This window comes from Cyclospora cayetanensis, unplaced genomic scaffold, assembly GCF_002999335.1.
Source record: "Cyclospora cayetanensis isolate NF1_C8 unplaced genomic scaffold, CcayRef3 CcayRef3_contig_34, whole genome shotgun sequence".
Classification (NCBI taxonomy): Eukaryota; Apicomplexa; class Conoidasida; order Eucoccidiorida; family Eimeriidae; genus Cyclospora; species Cyclospora cayetanensis.
In genome coordinates, this window is record NW_020312303.1 from 215,425 (window position 1) to 227,500 (window position 12,076).

Here is a 12,076-nt window from a genome sequence, read left to right on the forward strand (position 1 = left end):
AGCCACCACCGGCCGTAGCAGCAAGGCTCTTTTGTTCGAAGCGCGCTTGCTCGTCGGCAGCGCTTTGAAACGCTGAGCCATGCGTGATATGTTTGCAAGCGTTCCCTCATCGGAAGGAAGTGCATCACTGCGAGGCGTTCTCTTTAGTGCTAGGCCAAGTGACAAGGCGTCTTCGCTTTCGCCGCAAAAAGCCAACGTTAAACACATCTCCTAAAGATAACTGCTTTCCTTTTTCTTTGATCTAAACGCGCGACACGTCCTTTCACGCAACAACCGGAAAACGTCTCTCCACGTGTTGGTATAGTACACCTATACTCGTCTCTGGGGTCTCTCCCCGGTTTAATATCGTGTTGAGCCGATTCAGGAGCACTTGAGGCTTATAGATGGCTTAACATATCCTCTTTTCCGCCGAAAAGCGGCCGGAAATGCCAACACCACGTCGAGGCATTCGCGCGAAAATTAAAATGTGAGCCAACGACCTGCTATGTGAAGAATAATGGCCCTCTTTTCGGGCAGACACACGCCAGCATATACATCGATGCAGATACAATCCAAGAGACAGAGAGAGAGACAGACAGAGAGAGACAAACAGAGAGAGTAGCAAGCTGTCCATAACGTTGGCGGAGGCAGCTCGCGCGTCACTTTGTAGCACCTCTGACAAAGTGCAGGATATTTAGGTTGTTTCGTAGTCGGTTAGGTCGGTACAGAAGACGCGAGGACGCCTTTAAGCTTGTTTGAAGTGGCTCTGGAATGCCTTTTGAGTGTGCGGGTGGGGGCAAACATAAGCCAAGAACGCTCGCGCGAGTCGCTACTATCTCTCGTAGAATAATAAGTAATTGGTAGGCACCAAGAATGTCGCTGCTGCCTGTGCGGTTGGGCTTGCAGCAGATTATGTCGCAGAGCCTTGTGAAAAAGATACATCTACAGCACCTGTCCAGAGTGCCCCTTAGCCCATGGGCGGGGGGGTTTGGTGTTTCGAAGCTCGGAGAGACTCAAAGTTAGGAGTTGCTGGTGCTGCTCCGTCTGGCAGATTTGGATCTCGGCTGGTTTCCACGGTGGGTAGCTGTCAGCAGCAGCAGCAGGTGCAGCAGAACTGGACTGACACCACAAGTCTCGCTCCTGTTGCTGCGGCTGCGGCGGCTGCTGCTGCTGTCGCAGCTCTGGGGTGGATTGCGTGGGTAAAAGAACGAGCGGGATCTCTTCATCCGCTGCTGCATCCCCTGCAGCAGCAAGCGGCAGAGACACCCGCAGCGTTTGCAGCAGCAGCTCCTGCACGAGTTGATACTCTTTTTCGTCCTTTATTAGGCACTGCAGCGTGCACGATACCAGCGTGCTGCCGCTACATGGCGAGCTGAGCTGGCGTATGACGTGCTGGACAGGTGCTGCATGCAGCGAGAGAAGTCCCCTTCGACTGTCTGCTGCTGCTGCTGCGCACTCAGACTGCAGCAGCAGCAGCTGCTGCTGCTGCTGCTGCTTCTGTGCTGCTCCCGGAACAACCTGTCGCCCTCCTAGAGCCATCTCCATTAGCCAAATTACAGCGACTGCATGCAACGCTCGCAGCGCAGCCGCAGAGAGGACGCCGCGTGTTTCTGCGACGTTTGAAAGAGAGCCGTTGCCGCTGCATGAAAGAAGCAGCAGCAGCAGCAGGCTAAGCGTAAGCAGCAGCAGCAGCAGGCTAAGCGTAAGCAGCAGTAGCAGCAGACTAGGCGTAACCAGCAAGAGCAGCAGCAGACTAAGCGCAACAAGCAGCAAGAGCAGCAGCAGACTAAGCGTAACCAGCAAGAGCAGCAGCAGACTAAGCGCAACAAGCAGCAAGAGCAGCAGCAGACTAGGCGTAAGCAGCAAGAGCAGCAGCAGACTAAGCGCAAGCAGCAAGAGCAGCAGCAGACTAAGCGGAACAAGCAGCAGCATGCATACACACGCCAGGCAGCAGCACACCTGCGTCTCTAAGCTGCGCTGTGTGTCTCGCCATCAGCCTCGCGTGCGCCTGTGTCAGTCGCAAGAGGCTTTCTAGAAATCTAGGAGTAAGCCCTCCCGCGGAGAGCAGTGGAGATCCAGCCGCAGCTGCCGTGGCAGCAGCAGCAGCAGCGCGCAGGGATGAATAATACAACCCAAGAAGCTGCTGCGCTCGCGTCGACAAGTCGGGGTGATACTGCTGCCGAACGTAGGCTAAATACGCTTTGACCAGCGCAGTATTCCACGGCAGCAACAGAGATTCTGTCGTAGGTGTCTTTGTCGATCTTCTTAGAGATCTGCCTCCCTGCGCCGCAGCTCCTTGAGACGTTGCAAGCCCGTCTGTCGACGTCAACACTGCAGCATGCGCGTTATTGTAGTTGGTGTTGAGACTGCTGCCGCAGAGTGCTCCCGTTGTTGCCTGAGAACAGCCAACACACACACACACACACTGCATATGCATGGAGCCAGAGGCAGCAGCAGCAGCAGCTCCTGCCGCATTGGCAACACCGAGCGACTGACAACAAGACACAAGGTGGAAGCAGCAGAAAGAGAGAGAGAGAAAAAGCCTGCTTTCCAGTCTCTGTCTGCAAGGAAGAGAAAGAGTCGAGAACGTCACAGCGGCAGCAGCAGAAAAAACTTGCTTGGAGGAGGAGAGCCTCTGCAACTTCCGGAGTTGTTGCAGCCGACTCGGGGAATAGCACGACAAGATCGAAGCGTGAAAGAAGCGGGGGAGAAAGTCGAGAAGCCACCAAAGGGCAGCCAATAGCAGATCCTAAGACCATGCCATCGTCGCTGCTGTAGGTAGAACTTGTCATTATCTTGGTGCTGGTGAAAGCCGTGCCTGCCAGATCCGCAGCTGCAGCGGCAACTGCGGCAGCCTCCGGTGTATCGACAGCCGCATGCGCTGCAGCAAACACGGAGCATCGACTCTTGAGTGTGCAGACCATCCCTGCCTGCAGCACAAAAGAAAAGAAAGAACGCGCAAGGCACAGCGCAAGGCGCAGTAGCCGACAGCAACACAAAAAAGTCTGTCTCTTCCAAAAAAAAAGAGACAGAGACAGAGACACACGCAGCAGCAGCACTGGCTGCACTTGGGCAAGCCAAGGCTTCACCTGACCGCAAAGGCTTTTGAACGCGTGTTTTCACGCGCCGCTGCCTTTTTTTCAGCATTTGTCTGTCAGCTGCCTTTTTTTCAGCATTTGTCTGTCTTTTCGGTGCTCAACTTGCCTTAGCTACAGAGACACTCTGCTGCTCCATGGCTTCGAGGATCGTTTGCTGGATGTCTCGCTTTAACGCTCCCAAATCATCGAGGCAACAAATGCCGCCATCAGCCAGCACCAATGCTCCGCCTTCTAGCCCCCACTCCCCTGCTGCCCCCTCCGAAGAAGAGTCTCTTACTGCCGCGCACGTCAATCCTGCTGCGCTACAGCCAAAGCCTGAGCAGTCAAATCAGCACCAGAGCAGCACCAACAGCTGCGAAAGACATTCCTGTGCGCTGTCTCTCGCTCTCTTTCTCCCTCTCTCTCGAGCGCGCCTCAGAGATGCAGGCATGCATACATAGAGGCTGAAAGAAAAAGCATCCGAATGCCTCTTTTTCTCTCTCTCTCTCTACATGTATATATATAGACACACTCGCATGCACTAGACATCTGCAAGCCGTAGATCCGCTGCACCAGAAGGCAGCTCGGCAGAAAGAAAACGTCAACAACACTGCTGCCCCCTGCTCCAGCAGCAGGAGGCGGCAAAAGGCAGCTACAACCACAGGCTTGGCGTCTCACACACACAGAGACATACAAATAGACATACACACATGAACACATTCATACACACATAAACACATTCATACACACATAAACATATTCATGCACACATAAACACATATGTAGACACAGAAAAACATACATACACACATACACACATAAACACATTCGTACAGACATACATACAGACATAGATACAGACATAGATACATACGGATTGAGGATCTTGGCTGGCGGGTGTTGTGTGTGCCTCACCTGAAGCTGATACGGCATGAGTAGAGAGTCTTGCAGCTGCACGCAGCAGCTGAGATTTGCCTGTTCCTGGATCGCCAAGGAGAAGTAGATGGATCGACTGGCGCTGCTGTTGCCTGCCGTTGCTGCTGTTAGTGCTCCGAGAAATAGCGCTATCATCTCCAGCATCCACTGCGCTGCTGCTGCCGCTGCGATGCTCCTGGTATCGTTCCCACCGCTTGGAACGACCGCCTTGGCATTTTGCTGATGCATCAGCATCAGCAGCAGCAGCTGCAGTGTCTGACCCTCCTGCAGCAGCAGCAACAAAGACGCTCAGCAAGCAGCACAGCACCAGAGAGGCAGCCGTCGGCTCGCTACTTCCAGCAAGACTGCACGCAAGACTCCATGGATGCATGCAAGACTGCATGGATGTATGCAAGACTGCAGTCTTGCATGCAGCAGCAGCGACAGCAGCAGCAGCACACCTAAGATGGCGAGAAGAACTGCCAAGATAGCCACAGGAATGCCTGTGAGATGAGGGCAAGCTGCAGCAACTAGCGCCTCGCGAACGCGCCACATATCCAGGCTGTTGCTGTTGCTGCTGCTGCTGTTGCTGCTGCTGCTGCTGCTGCTGCTGCGAGCAGCCTGCAGCAGCTGCCGGTGCAGAGCGCCAAGTTCGCGACTCCGAGGAGCCTCGTTGCAGTCGGAGAAGCGAATAAAACCCCACAGACCGTCAAACAGCTCAGATACACTCACGGCAGCAGCAGCAGCAGCAGCAGCAGCAGCAGCAGCAGCAGCCTCCACAGCAGTGACCTCCTCCCCCGCACATGGCTTGAGAGCATCTTCAGATGCGCAAAGTCTGCTGCTGCTGCTGCTGCTGCTGCTCGTTATGCTGCTGCTGCTGCTTGTGTCTCTTGAGTTCGCAAAGCATCTCAGTGCCAGATGCTGTGGCAGCAGCCGCTGCGCAATATGCGCAGGGAGTGGCGAAGAGGCAGCGAATGCAGATGTCATGGGAGAGATGACTTCAATGCTGCTGGCTTCAATGAAAACCTCCAAAGAAGGTCTGCAGCGCGACGACACTTATTCGACAGTTTGAGACATCGACACCAGTCTGTAGCAGACTGGCTCCGCTGGCGAGGGAAGTCTATGGTGGTAAGTACAACGCGAAGAAGCATGGGAGAGCTGGGGTAGCCTTTAGAAACGTGGAGAAGAAAGCTCGACTCAACTGCCACGACTGCATGCCATGCAGACGTGGCAGCTTAGGCAACATACCTGCAGTCCTTCTTGAGCCTTTCCCATCGACAAGCAGCAACTCCCACAACAGACACCAAGTCGCCACAAGAAACACGACCTGCAGCGGCACAAGAATACTCAAGGAAGGCGCAAAAACACTCCTGCACAGCAAGGGAGAAGCAGCAACACCTCCTGCTGCAGCAGCATCAACAGCAACTGCAGCTGCTGCGGCACCAATAGCAGATACAGCACCAACACCAACAGCACATACACTACCACTTACAGCAGATACAGCAGCACCAACACCAAGAGCACATACACTACCACTTACAGCAGATACACGACCACTTACAGCAGATACAGCACCAACACCAACAGCACATACACTACCACTTACAGCAGATACAGCAGCACCACCAACAGATACACTACCACGTACAGCAGATACACTACCACTTACAGCAGATACAGCAGTACCAACACCAAGAGCACATACACTACCACTTACAGCAGATACGGCACCAACACCAACAGCACATACATTACCACGTACAGCAGATACAGCAGCACCAACACCAACAGATACACGACCAACACTTACTGCAGATACAGCAGCACCAACACCAACAGATACACCACCACCACCACCACCACCACCAGCTCATACACCACCACCACCACCAGCAGATACACCGCCACCACCACCAGCACATACACCACCAGGAACACCACCAACGCCACCAATACAACCCCCCCGACTACCCCCACCAGCAAACCTGCAAGATCTCCAAAAAGAACGACAGCGGGGAGACTGCGAGAAAATCCAGCGTGAGAGCTCCAGACACCAGAGCACTGCAGCCTGCAAAAAAAGCCTCAGCAGCAGCAGGAGAGTGAACACAGAGAGTGGACAGAAGCAAAGAGACAGCAGACAATACGACCTGAAAATCAACAGGAGCAGCAGGTGCTATCCTTCGGCAGCTAGCAGACTTGAAGTTGTGCTGTCACTTTTTTAGAGTCACCTTATTTCTTGATAATCCGCTTTCGTGAATTCTTCGGAAGATTCATCAAAGACATCGCCGGTGCATGCCATGCCATTTCCTTTGAAGCCTTTTCTCCAGCCATACCCCAGTGCTCTGCCTGAGCGTTTTTGGGAGAAGTTTGGAGGAGCAGCAGCTGCTGCCGCTGCTGACGCCGTTCCCCCAGGGGTAGATGCAGCCGCAGCTCTCCCTCCACAGGCTGCAGCCGCATTTCATGGCACGCAGTTTGGAATTCGCTTAACACATAGCATACGACGTCTCGCATCGCAGCATCTAGCATCGATTGTGGCCTCTAGCCTGTAGCCTACAGCACGCTTAATAGTGGCAGCAGGTAGCATACAAAGCATGCATAATAGTGATATCCCATGGCAAAAAGAGCACACATCATAGTGGTAGCAGATCGCACATAAAGCATGCATAATAGTGGTAGCAGATCGCACATAAAGCATGCATAATAGTGGTAGCATATAGCATAAAAGTATCATGGCCTCTAGCCTATAGCCAAGGCATTGAACTACTATAGCGTACAGCCCATAACACGTAGACGACTCGAAAGTGCATAGTGATATCCCATGGCAAAAAGAGCACACATCATAGTGGTAGCAGATCGCACATAAAGCACGCACAATAGTGGTAGCAGATCGCACATAAAGCATGCACAATAGTGGTAGCAGATCGCACATAAAGCATGCATAATAGTGGTAGCATATAGCATAAAAGTATCATGGCCTCTAGCCTATAGCCAAGGCATTGAACTACTATAGCGTACAGCCCATAACACGTAGACGACTCGAAAGTGCATAGTGATATCCCATGGCAAAAAGAGCACACATAATAGTGGTAGCAGATCGCACATAGAGCATGCATAATAGTGGTAGCAGATCGCACATAAAGCATGCATAATAGTGGTAGCATATAGCATAAAAGTATCATGGCCTCTAGCCTATAGCCAAGGCATTGAACTACTATAGCGTACAGCCCATAACACGTAGACGACTCGAAAGTGCATGCAGTAAAGACTGTAAAGACTGCTGGTGGCTGTGTGTGTGTGTGCATGCGCAGAGTTTCTTGGAGCGCTCGTTTAGCCTCTGCAAATTTTCGATGCCTTAAGAGCTCACAGGATGGGCACCGCGTTGGCAGTCGCAGGCGGTAAAACAACTCCGCCTCAGCAGCAGCCACAAATCGAAAGCCGCACTGGCGACAGCGAAAGACTCTGCTGGATGTCAGCATTTGCACTCTGCCTGCAGCGCATGCACAGAAGAAACCAGCTAGAAAAAGGCTGTTCGTCAGGAGGTCAAGCCTCTTGCAAAATGTTGATGAGCTTTTGCCGTTGGGGGAGCAGCAACACGGTCGGTGGCAGTTTGCGGGCTCACAGACAGTGCGAGAGAGAAAAAAAGGAGAGAAAGAAAGAAGGAAAGAAAGAGAGAGAAAGAAGATGAGAGAGAAAGCAAGACACTCAGAGAGAAAGTAAGTGACAGAAAGAAAGAAAGAAAGAGAGAGAAAGAAAGAGAAGGGAAGGGAAGGGAAGGAGCTGCATGCAGCTAATTCACCTGCTCGTACAACACGGCCCTTCAGCGTGAGCAAAGATCCAACATGCTCTACTGCCAAGTTGCTGAATGCAAAAAAGCAGCGCATTAGCAGATCGGACGAGCAAGAACCTTCAAATTGCCTGCATACTGTACAGTGTATGTGGCGTATAGTGTACACTGTATAGTATATGTGCCGTATAGTGTACACTGTATAGTGTACACTGTATAGCGTATGTGCTGTAAAATGTACATTGCATATTGTATTGTGTATCCTGTACACTGTATATTGTGTGTTGTGTACACAGTATAGTGTATGCTGCATACTGTACACTGCGTAGTAAACATTGCACACTGTATCCTGAATATTGTATGTGCTGTAAAGTCTACACTCTATAGTGTATGTGCTGTAAAGTGTGCACTCTCTAGTGTACATTGTACACTGCATCCTCTATATTGTATGCTGTACACTGCACGCGGTATAGTGTATGCTGCATAGTGCACAGTGTATAGTGTACATTGTAGACTGTATCATCCTGTATATTGTATAGTGTACACTGCACAGTGTACATTGTAGTCTGTATCATCCTGTATATTGTATACTGTACACTGCACAGTGTACATTGTAGTCTGTATTATCCTGTATATTGTATACTGTACACTGCGCGGTGTATACCTGGCGTCACGAGCCAGACAAAGGGCAAACTGGTTGCCTCTGGCCTTAAGACACGCGTATGCAGGTAGAGAGGAAATGCGAAGGGAGACGAGCAGAGGAAAAAGCACGAAAAAGGTAGACATGGGAGAAAAAGAAGGTATACGTGTATACGTGTGTGTATGTGTGTGTGTGTAGCCGAAGGCGGTGTGTGTAGATTTTCAGAAAAAGAAGCCTTGCAACTTACTCTGAACTTCTGATCGCTGTAGCTTCATCCTGAGGAACGTGAACGAGGCGAACTCGCAGAGGAGGAGCCGACTGCAGCGCAGACTGCTGCAGCAAGTGGATTTGCTGCATCTGTTGCATTTGCTGCTGCAGCTGCTGCTGCATTTGCTGCTGCTCCTCGTGCTCCAGCTGCTCTTGCTGCAGCAGTTGCTGCTCCTGCTGCAGCTGCAGCACTTGCTGCTCCTGCTGCAGCTGCAGCACTTGCTGCTCCTGCTGCAGCTGCAGCAGCCTGAGGCACACTGGAGGCAGCACTTTCTCGTGGAGCAGCTGCAGCGTCTGCTGTGGCAACATCAACAGTTGCTGACCTAGAAAGGGTTCTTGTTCGAGGATTTCCACTGCATCCAGATACACCGGAGCGCTGCTGGCAGCTCTGTGTTGTTGGTGTTGCTCCTGCTGCTGCTGCTGGTGCTGCTGCTGCTGCAGATTCGCGGCAGCAGGTGTATCGGCGTGCTCTAAGGGCACAGCATGCGTTCTGATGTATGAAAGCAGATTCTTCAAGATGGAGGGCTGCTGAGAAATCCAGTTCTTCCATTTCCACTCAACGTGGGAGTCCGATACACCAGGAGCAGCGGCGGGAGCAAAAGCCTCTTTCTGCAAGCGTTGCAGCAGCTGCTGGCGCAGAGCAGCGGCTGTCTGAAGCCCTCGAGGCTTCCTCTGCCATTCTTCCTGAGCGCTTTGACGACCTCCCACGTGAATGTACGGCTCGTCCACCTCTGAGAGTACTCCACCCCCAAAAGACTGCCAAGTCTCAGAGCTGGCGGTACAGCCGCCGCTGTTGATGCTGCGATCCATGATGACAAGCGACGCGTGCTCCCGACTGCATGCGTTTTTTCCACGTGTATGGGCTGGAAAGAGACAGAGAGCGAGCGAGAGAGAGAGCGCTGGCTGGCTGGAGGTTGCCTTCGCTTCCCACCTACCTCCACCCACCGGCAAACACGCGACCCCCGTGTTCGAGGCGCGCGACGCGCACAACGGCGCCACTCAAAGTTTCCTGAAAACGTGATGAAAAGCAGCAAAAGCTTCATTCCAGGCAGTCTGGAAGGCTACTACTTTGAGGGAGAGGCGGGGAGGAGAGTTGAGAAGAGGGGGCATTGAATCGGGGGGGTCCATTCATTTCGAGAGGCGAGACAACGGGAAGGCGAAACTTTAGCGCAATGCAGCGCCTCTTCGCGTTGCTGCTGTCTAAGATTCGCAGTTTTCTGCCAAAAAAGACAATGTTGGTGCCGTCGGAAGATTATTTCGTGGCTGCTTTGTGCAACAAGGGGGGGTCGGGGGAGGGAGGGGGGCTTCTCCTCCCGCCAGTGGAGGCGGAAATGACGAACAGCTGCCGACTGTCGCGAAGCAGCAGGTGCCACTCCCGCCTCCCTCCCTCCTCCTCCTCTCCGTTTAATGTGTTTTAAAGAGATAAAGCCTCTTAAATATGCTAATCCTTCATGAACTTCCCGGCTGAAACGCGCAATCGGCACCCAGAAAGCAGCCGCCTATAGACACATCTGCAGCTCGAAAAATCTACGCTTTGCTGCCCTATCCAGCCAGAAAGCGCAAAGTCTCGAGGCACCCCCGCTGCGGCTGCCTGGTACGTCGATACACTCAAACTCCGTCCCTGCTGCTTCTCCTTCCTCCCCGCTGAAATCTGCCAACGCGTCTTCTCGCGAGGTTCTGCGGAAGGCGGGGAGGAGGGAAGGAGGTCGCTCAGCGAAGCTTGCGCCAACGTCTGCGGCTGCAGCCTCACCCAGCATAAAAACACACACCCCAATACACCCAAACGCAGCAGGAGAGTCGCCGTCTTCACCCCATGGCTGCAACTGCAGAAGATCCTCCTTCCAAAGTCGGAGCAGCTGCAGCTCCTGACAGCGTTCCCCTTGACACGCCTACGCCTCCCCCTCCGCCAAGTGTCTTGACAGCCGAGCAAGCAGCCAAGGCAAAGAGCTCCCTGCAGCATGTGCTGCTGTTGCAGCTCTCGCTCTTGGGTGCAGCGGTAGGAGCTTTCGTGTGTATGTACCCTTGGTTATCTGGGCAGCAGCATGCAGCAGGTGCAGCTACAGCAGCGCTTTCAGCTGCAGTGCGAAATGCAGCAGCCTCCGCTGCAGCGGAAAGCGCAGCAAGCTTTGCAGCGGCAGCAGCTGCTGCTGCTGCATTGCCCTTTTCGCTCGCAGCAGCCACACTGCAATTTGCTCTCTCGCTAATGAGGGTTAATCTGCTCGTTCTGCTGCTGTTACTGCTCTGGGGAACCTACCAAATGCTATTGGTATCTCGTGTCGCAGTCTACGCCTCAGGGAATCTCGTGAGATATATCCTCAAACGGTTCGTCGTACTGCCTGCCGCGTAGCAAGGGGATTAACCATCGCAGCAACTTCTCGAAAGCCTCCACCAGCCACAATCCACGCTGATATTATTATTGTTCTTTTTATTTTCTTCTCAAAAGCCTCCACCAGCCACAATCCACGCTGAAATTTACTTCTTCCTTCTATTCTCTTCTTCTGGCGAGCTGCTCGCTTCCTAAAGTCTCTCAAGAGGCGCACAGGCGTATACCTAACGTACCATGCAAGCGTCTTGATACTGCCGCATACTGCAGATGCTGCATGCAGCTGCGTATTTTCTGCTGTTGCGTTTGTGAGTGCTGCAGCTGTGAGTTCCCTCGCCGGAGCTACCGTCCTTCCCCCCTCTTCTGTCACTACTTGCTGCAGCATGCGTTCTTGCGGCTGCGCCTCCTGCATGCGCAGCAGCAGCAGCAGCACAAGAAGAGCTCGCCGCTGCTGAAAGCATTCTCGAAAATCCCTCTAGGACCGTACGATGCTCGTTTTGGGAGCGTTTCTAACGCTGCAGCCGTCAAAGAGCGACGTTTTCTCTTGCAACGGATTGGAAGCTTCCTCGCCGAACAGACAGCAGCGCTCTTCCACAAGTGGGGACTGTTTGCGCGACTGCCGCTGCATGCGGGAGAGCTGCAGCAGCAGCTGCATGTGCAGCTGCTGCAGCACGACCAGACCGGCGCAGTGACTGTCTTGGAATGGTATAACGGTCCTAGGCGACAGCCTGCAGCAGCTGCAGCAGCAGCAGCTGCTGCTGCTGCTGCACGTGCTGCTGCTGCCACGCGTGCTGCTGCTGCTGCTGCTACGGCAGCTGCTTCGCATGCGCGACCAACCGAGCATGCAGCGAAAGCCGCTGAAGACGGAGGAGAGCGCGTGGACGGGCAGCAGCAACACAAGCAGCAGCAGCAACACGACGAGCACGAGAGCGGCAGCGAGAGCAGCGGTAAGAGCACCTCTTCGCAGCCTTGCGTGTCTCGACGAAAAGATGATCTAAAAGTCTCCTGGATGCTTGCGGGGGCGAATTTGCTGCACCGTTTCTCCCGAAGGGCTCATCAAGAAAATCAGAAAGTCACTCGTGTTGCTGCAG

At 53.2% G+C, this 12,076-nt stretch overlaps 2 protein-coding genes across 2 annotated transcripts; one reads left to right on the forward strand and one right to left on the reverse strand.

Annotated features, from left to right (window-relative positions):
* Positions 1 to 953: 953 nt before the first annotated feature.
* On the forward strand, positions 954 to 4,735 carry LOC113146495 (mediator of RNA polymerase II transcription subunit 15-like; the record flags this gene model as incomplete). The annotated part of the gene is given in 4 exon segments (XM_026334002.1): positions 954 to 1,178; positions 1,666 to 1,857; positions 3,176 to 3,404; positions 4,704 to 4,735. Coding segments are annotated over 4 exon segments (678 nt in total), but the record flags the coding sequence as incomplete, so codon positions are not given.
* A 471-nt stretch (positions 4,736 to 5,206) lies between these two features.
* Positions 5,207 to 6,270, reverse strand: LOC34620581 (loricrin). The gene is made up of 4 exons (XM_026334004.1): positions 6,200 to 6,270; positions 5,850 to 5,956; positions 5,481 to 5,780; positions 5,207 to 5,298 (listed from the first exon to the last, which is right to left on the reverse strand). Exons 1-4 carry the CDS (start codon positions 6,268 to 6,270, stop codon positions 5,207 to 5,209), a joined length of 570 nt encoding a protein of 189 aa, XP_026189789.1.
* Positions 6,271 to 12,076: the final 5,806 nt, after the last annotated feature.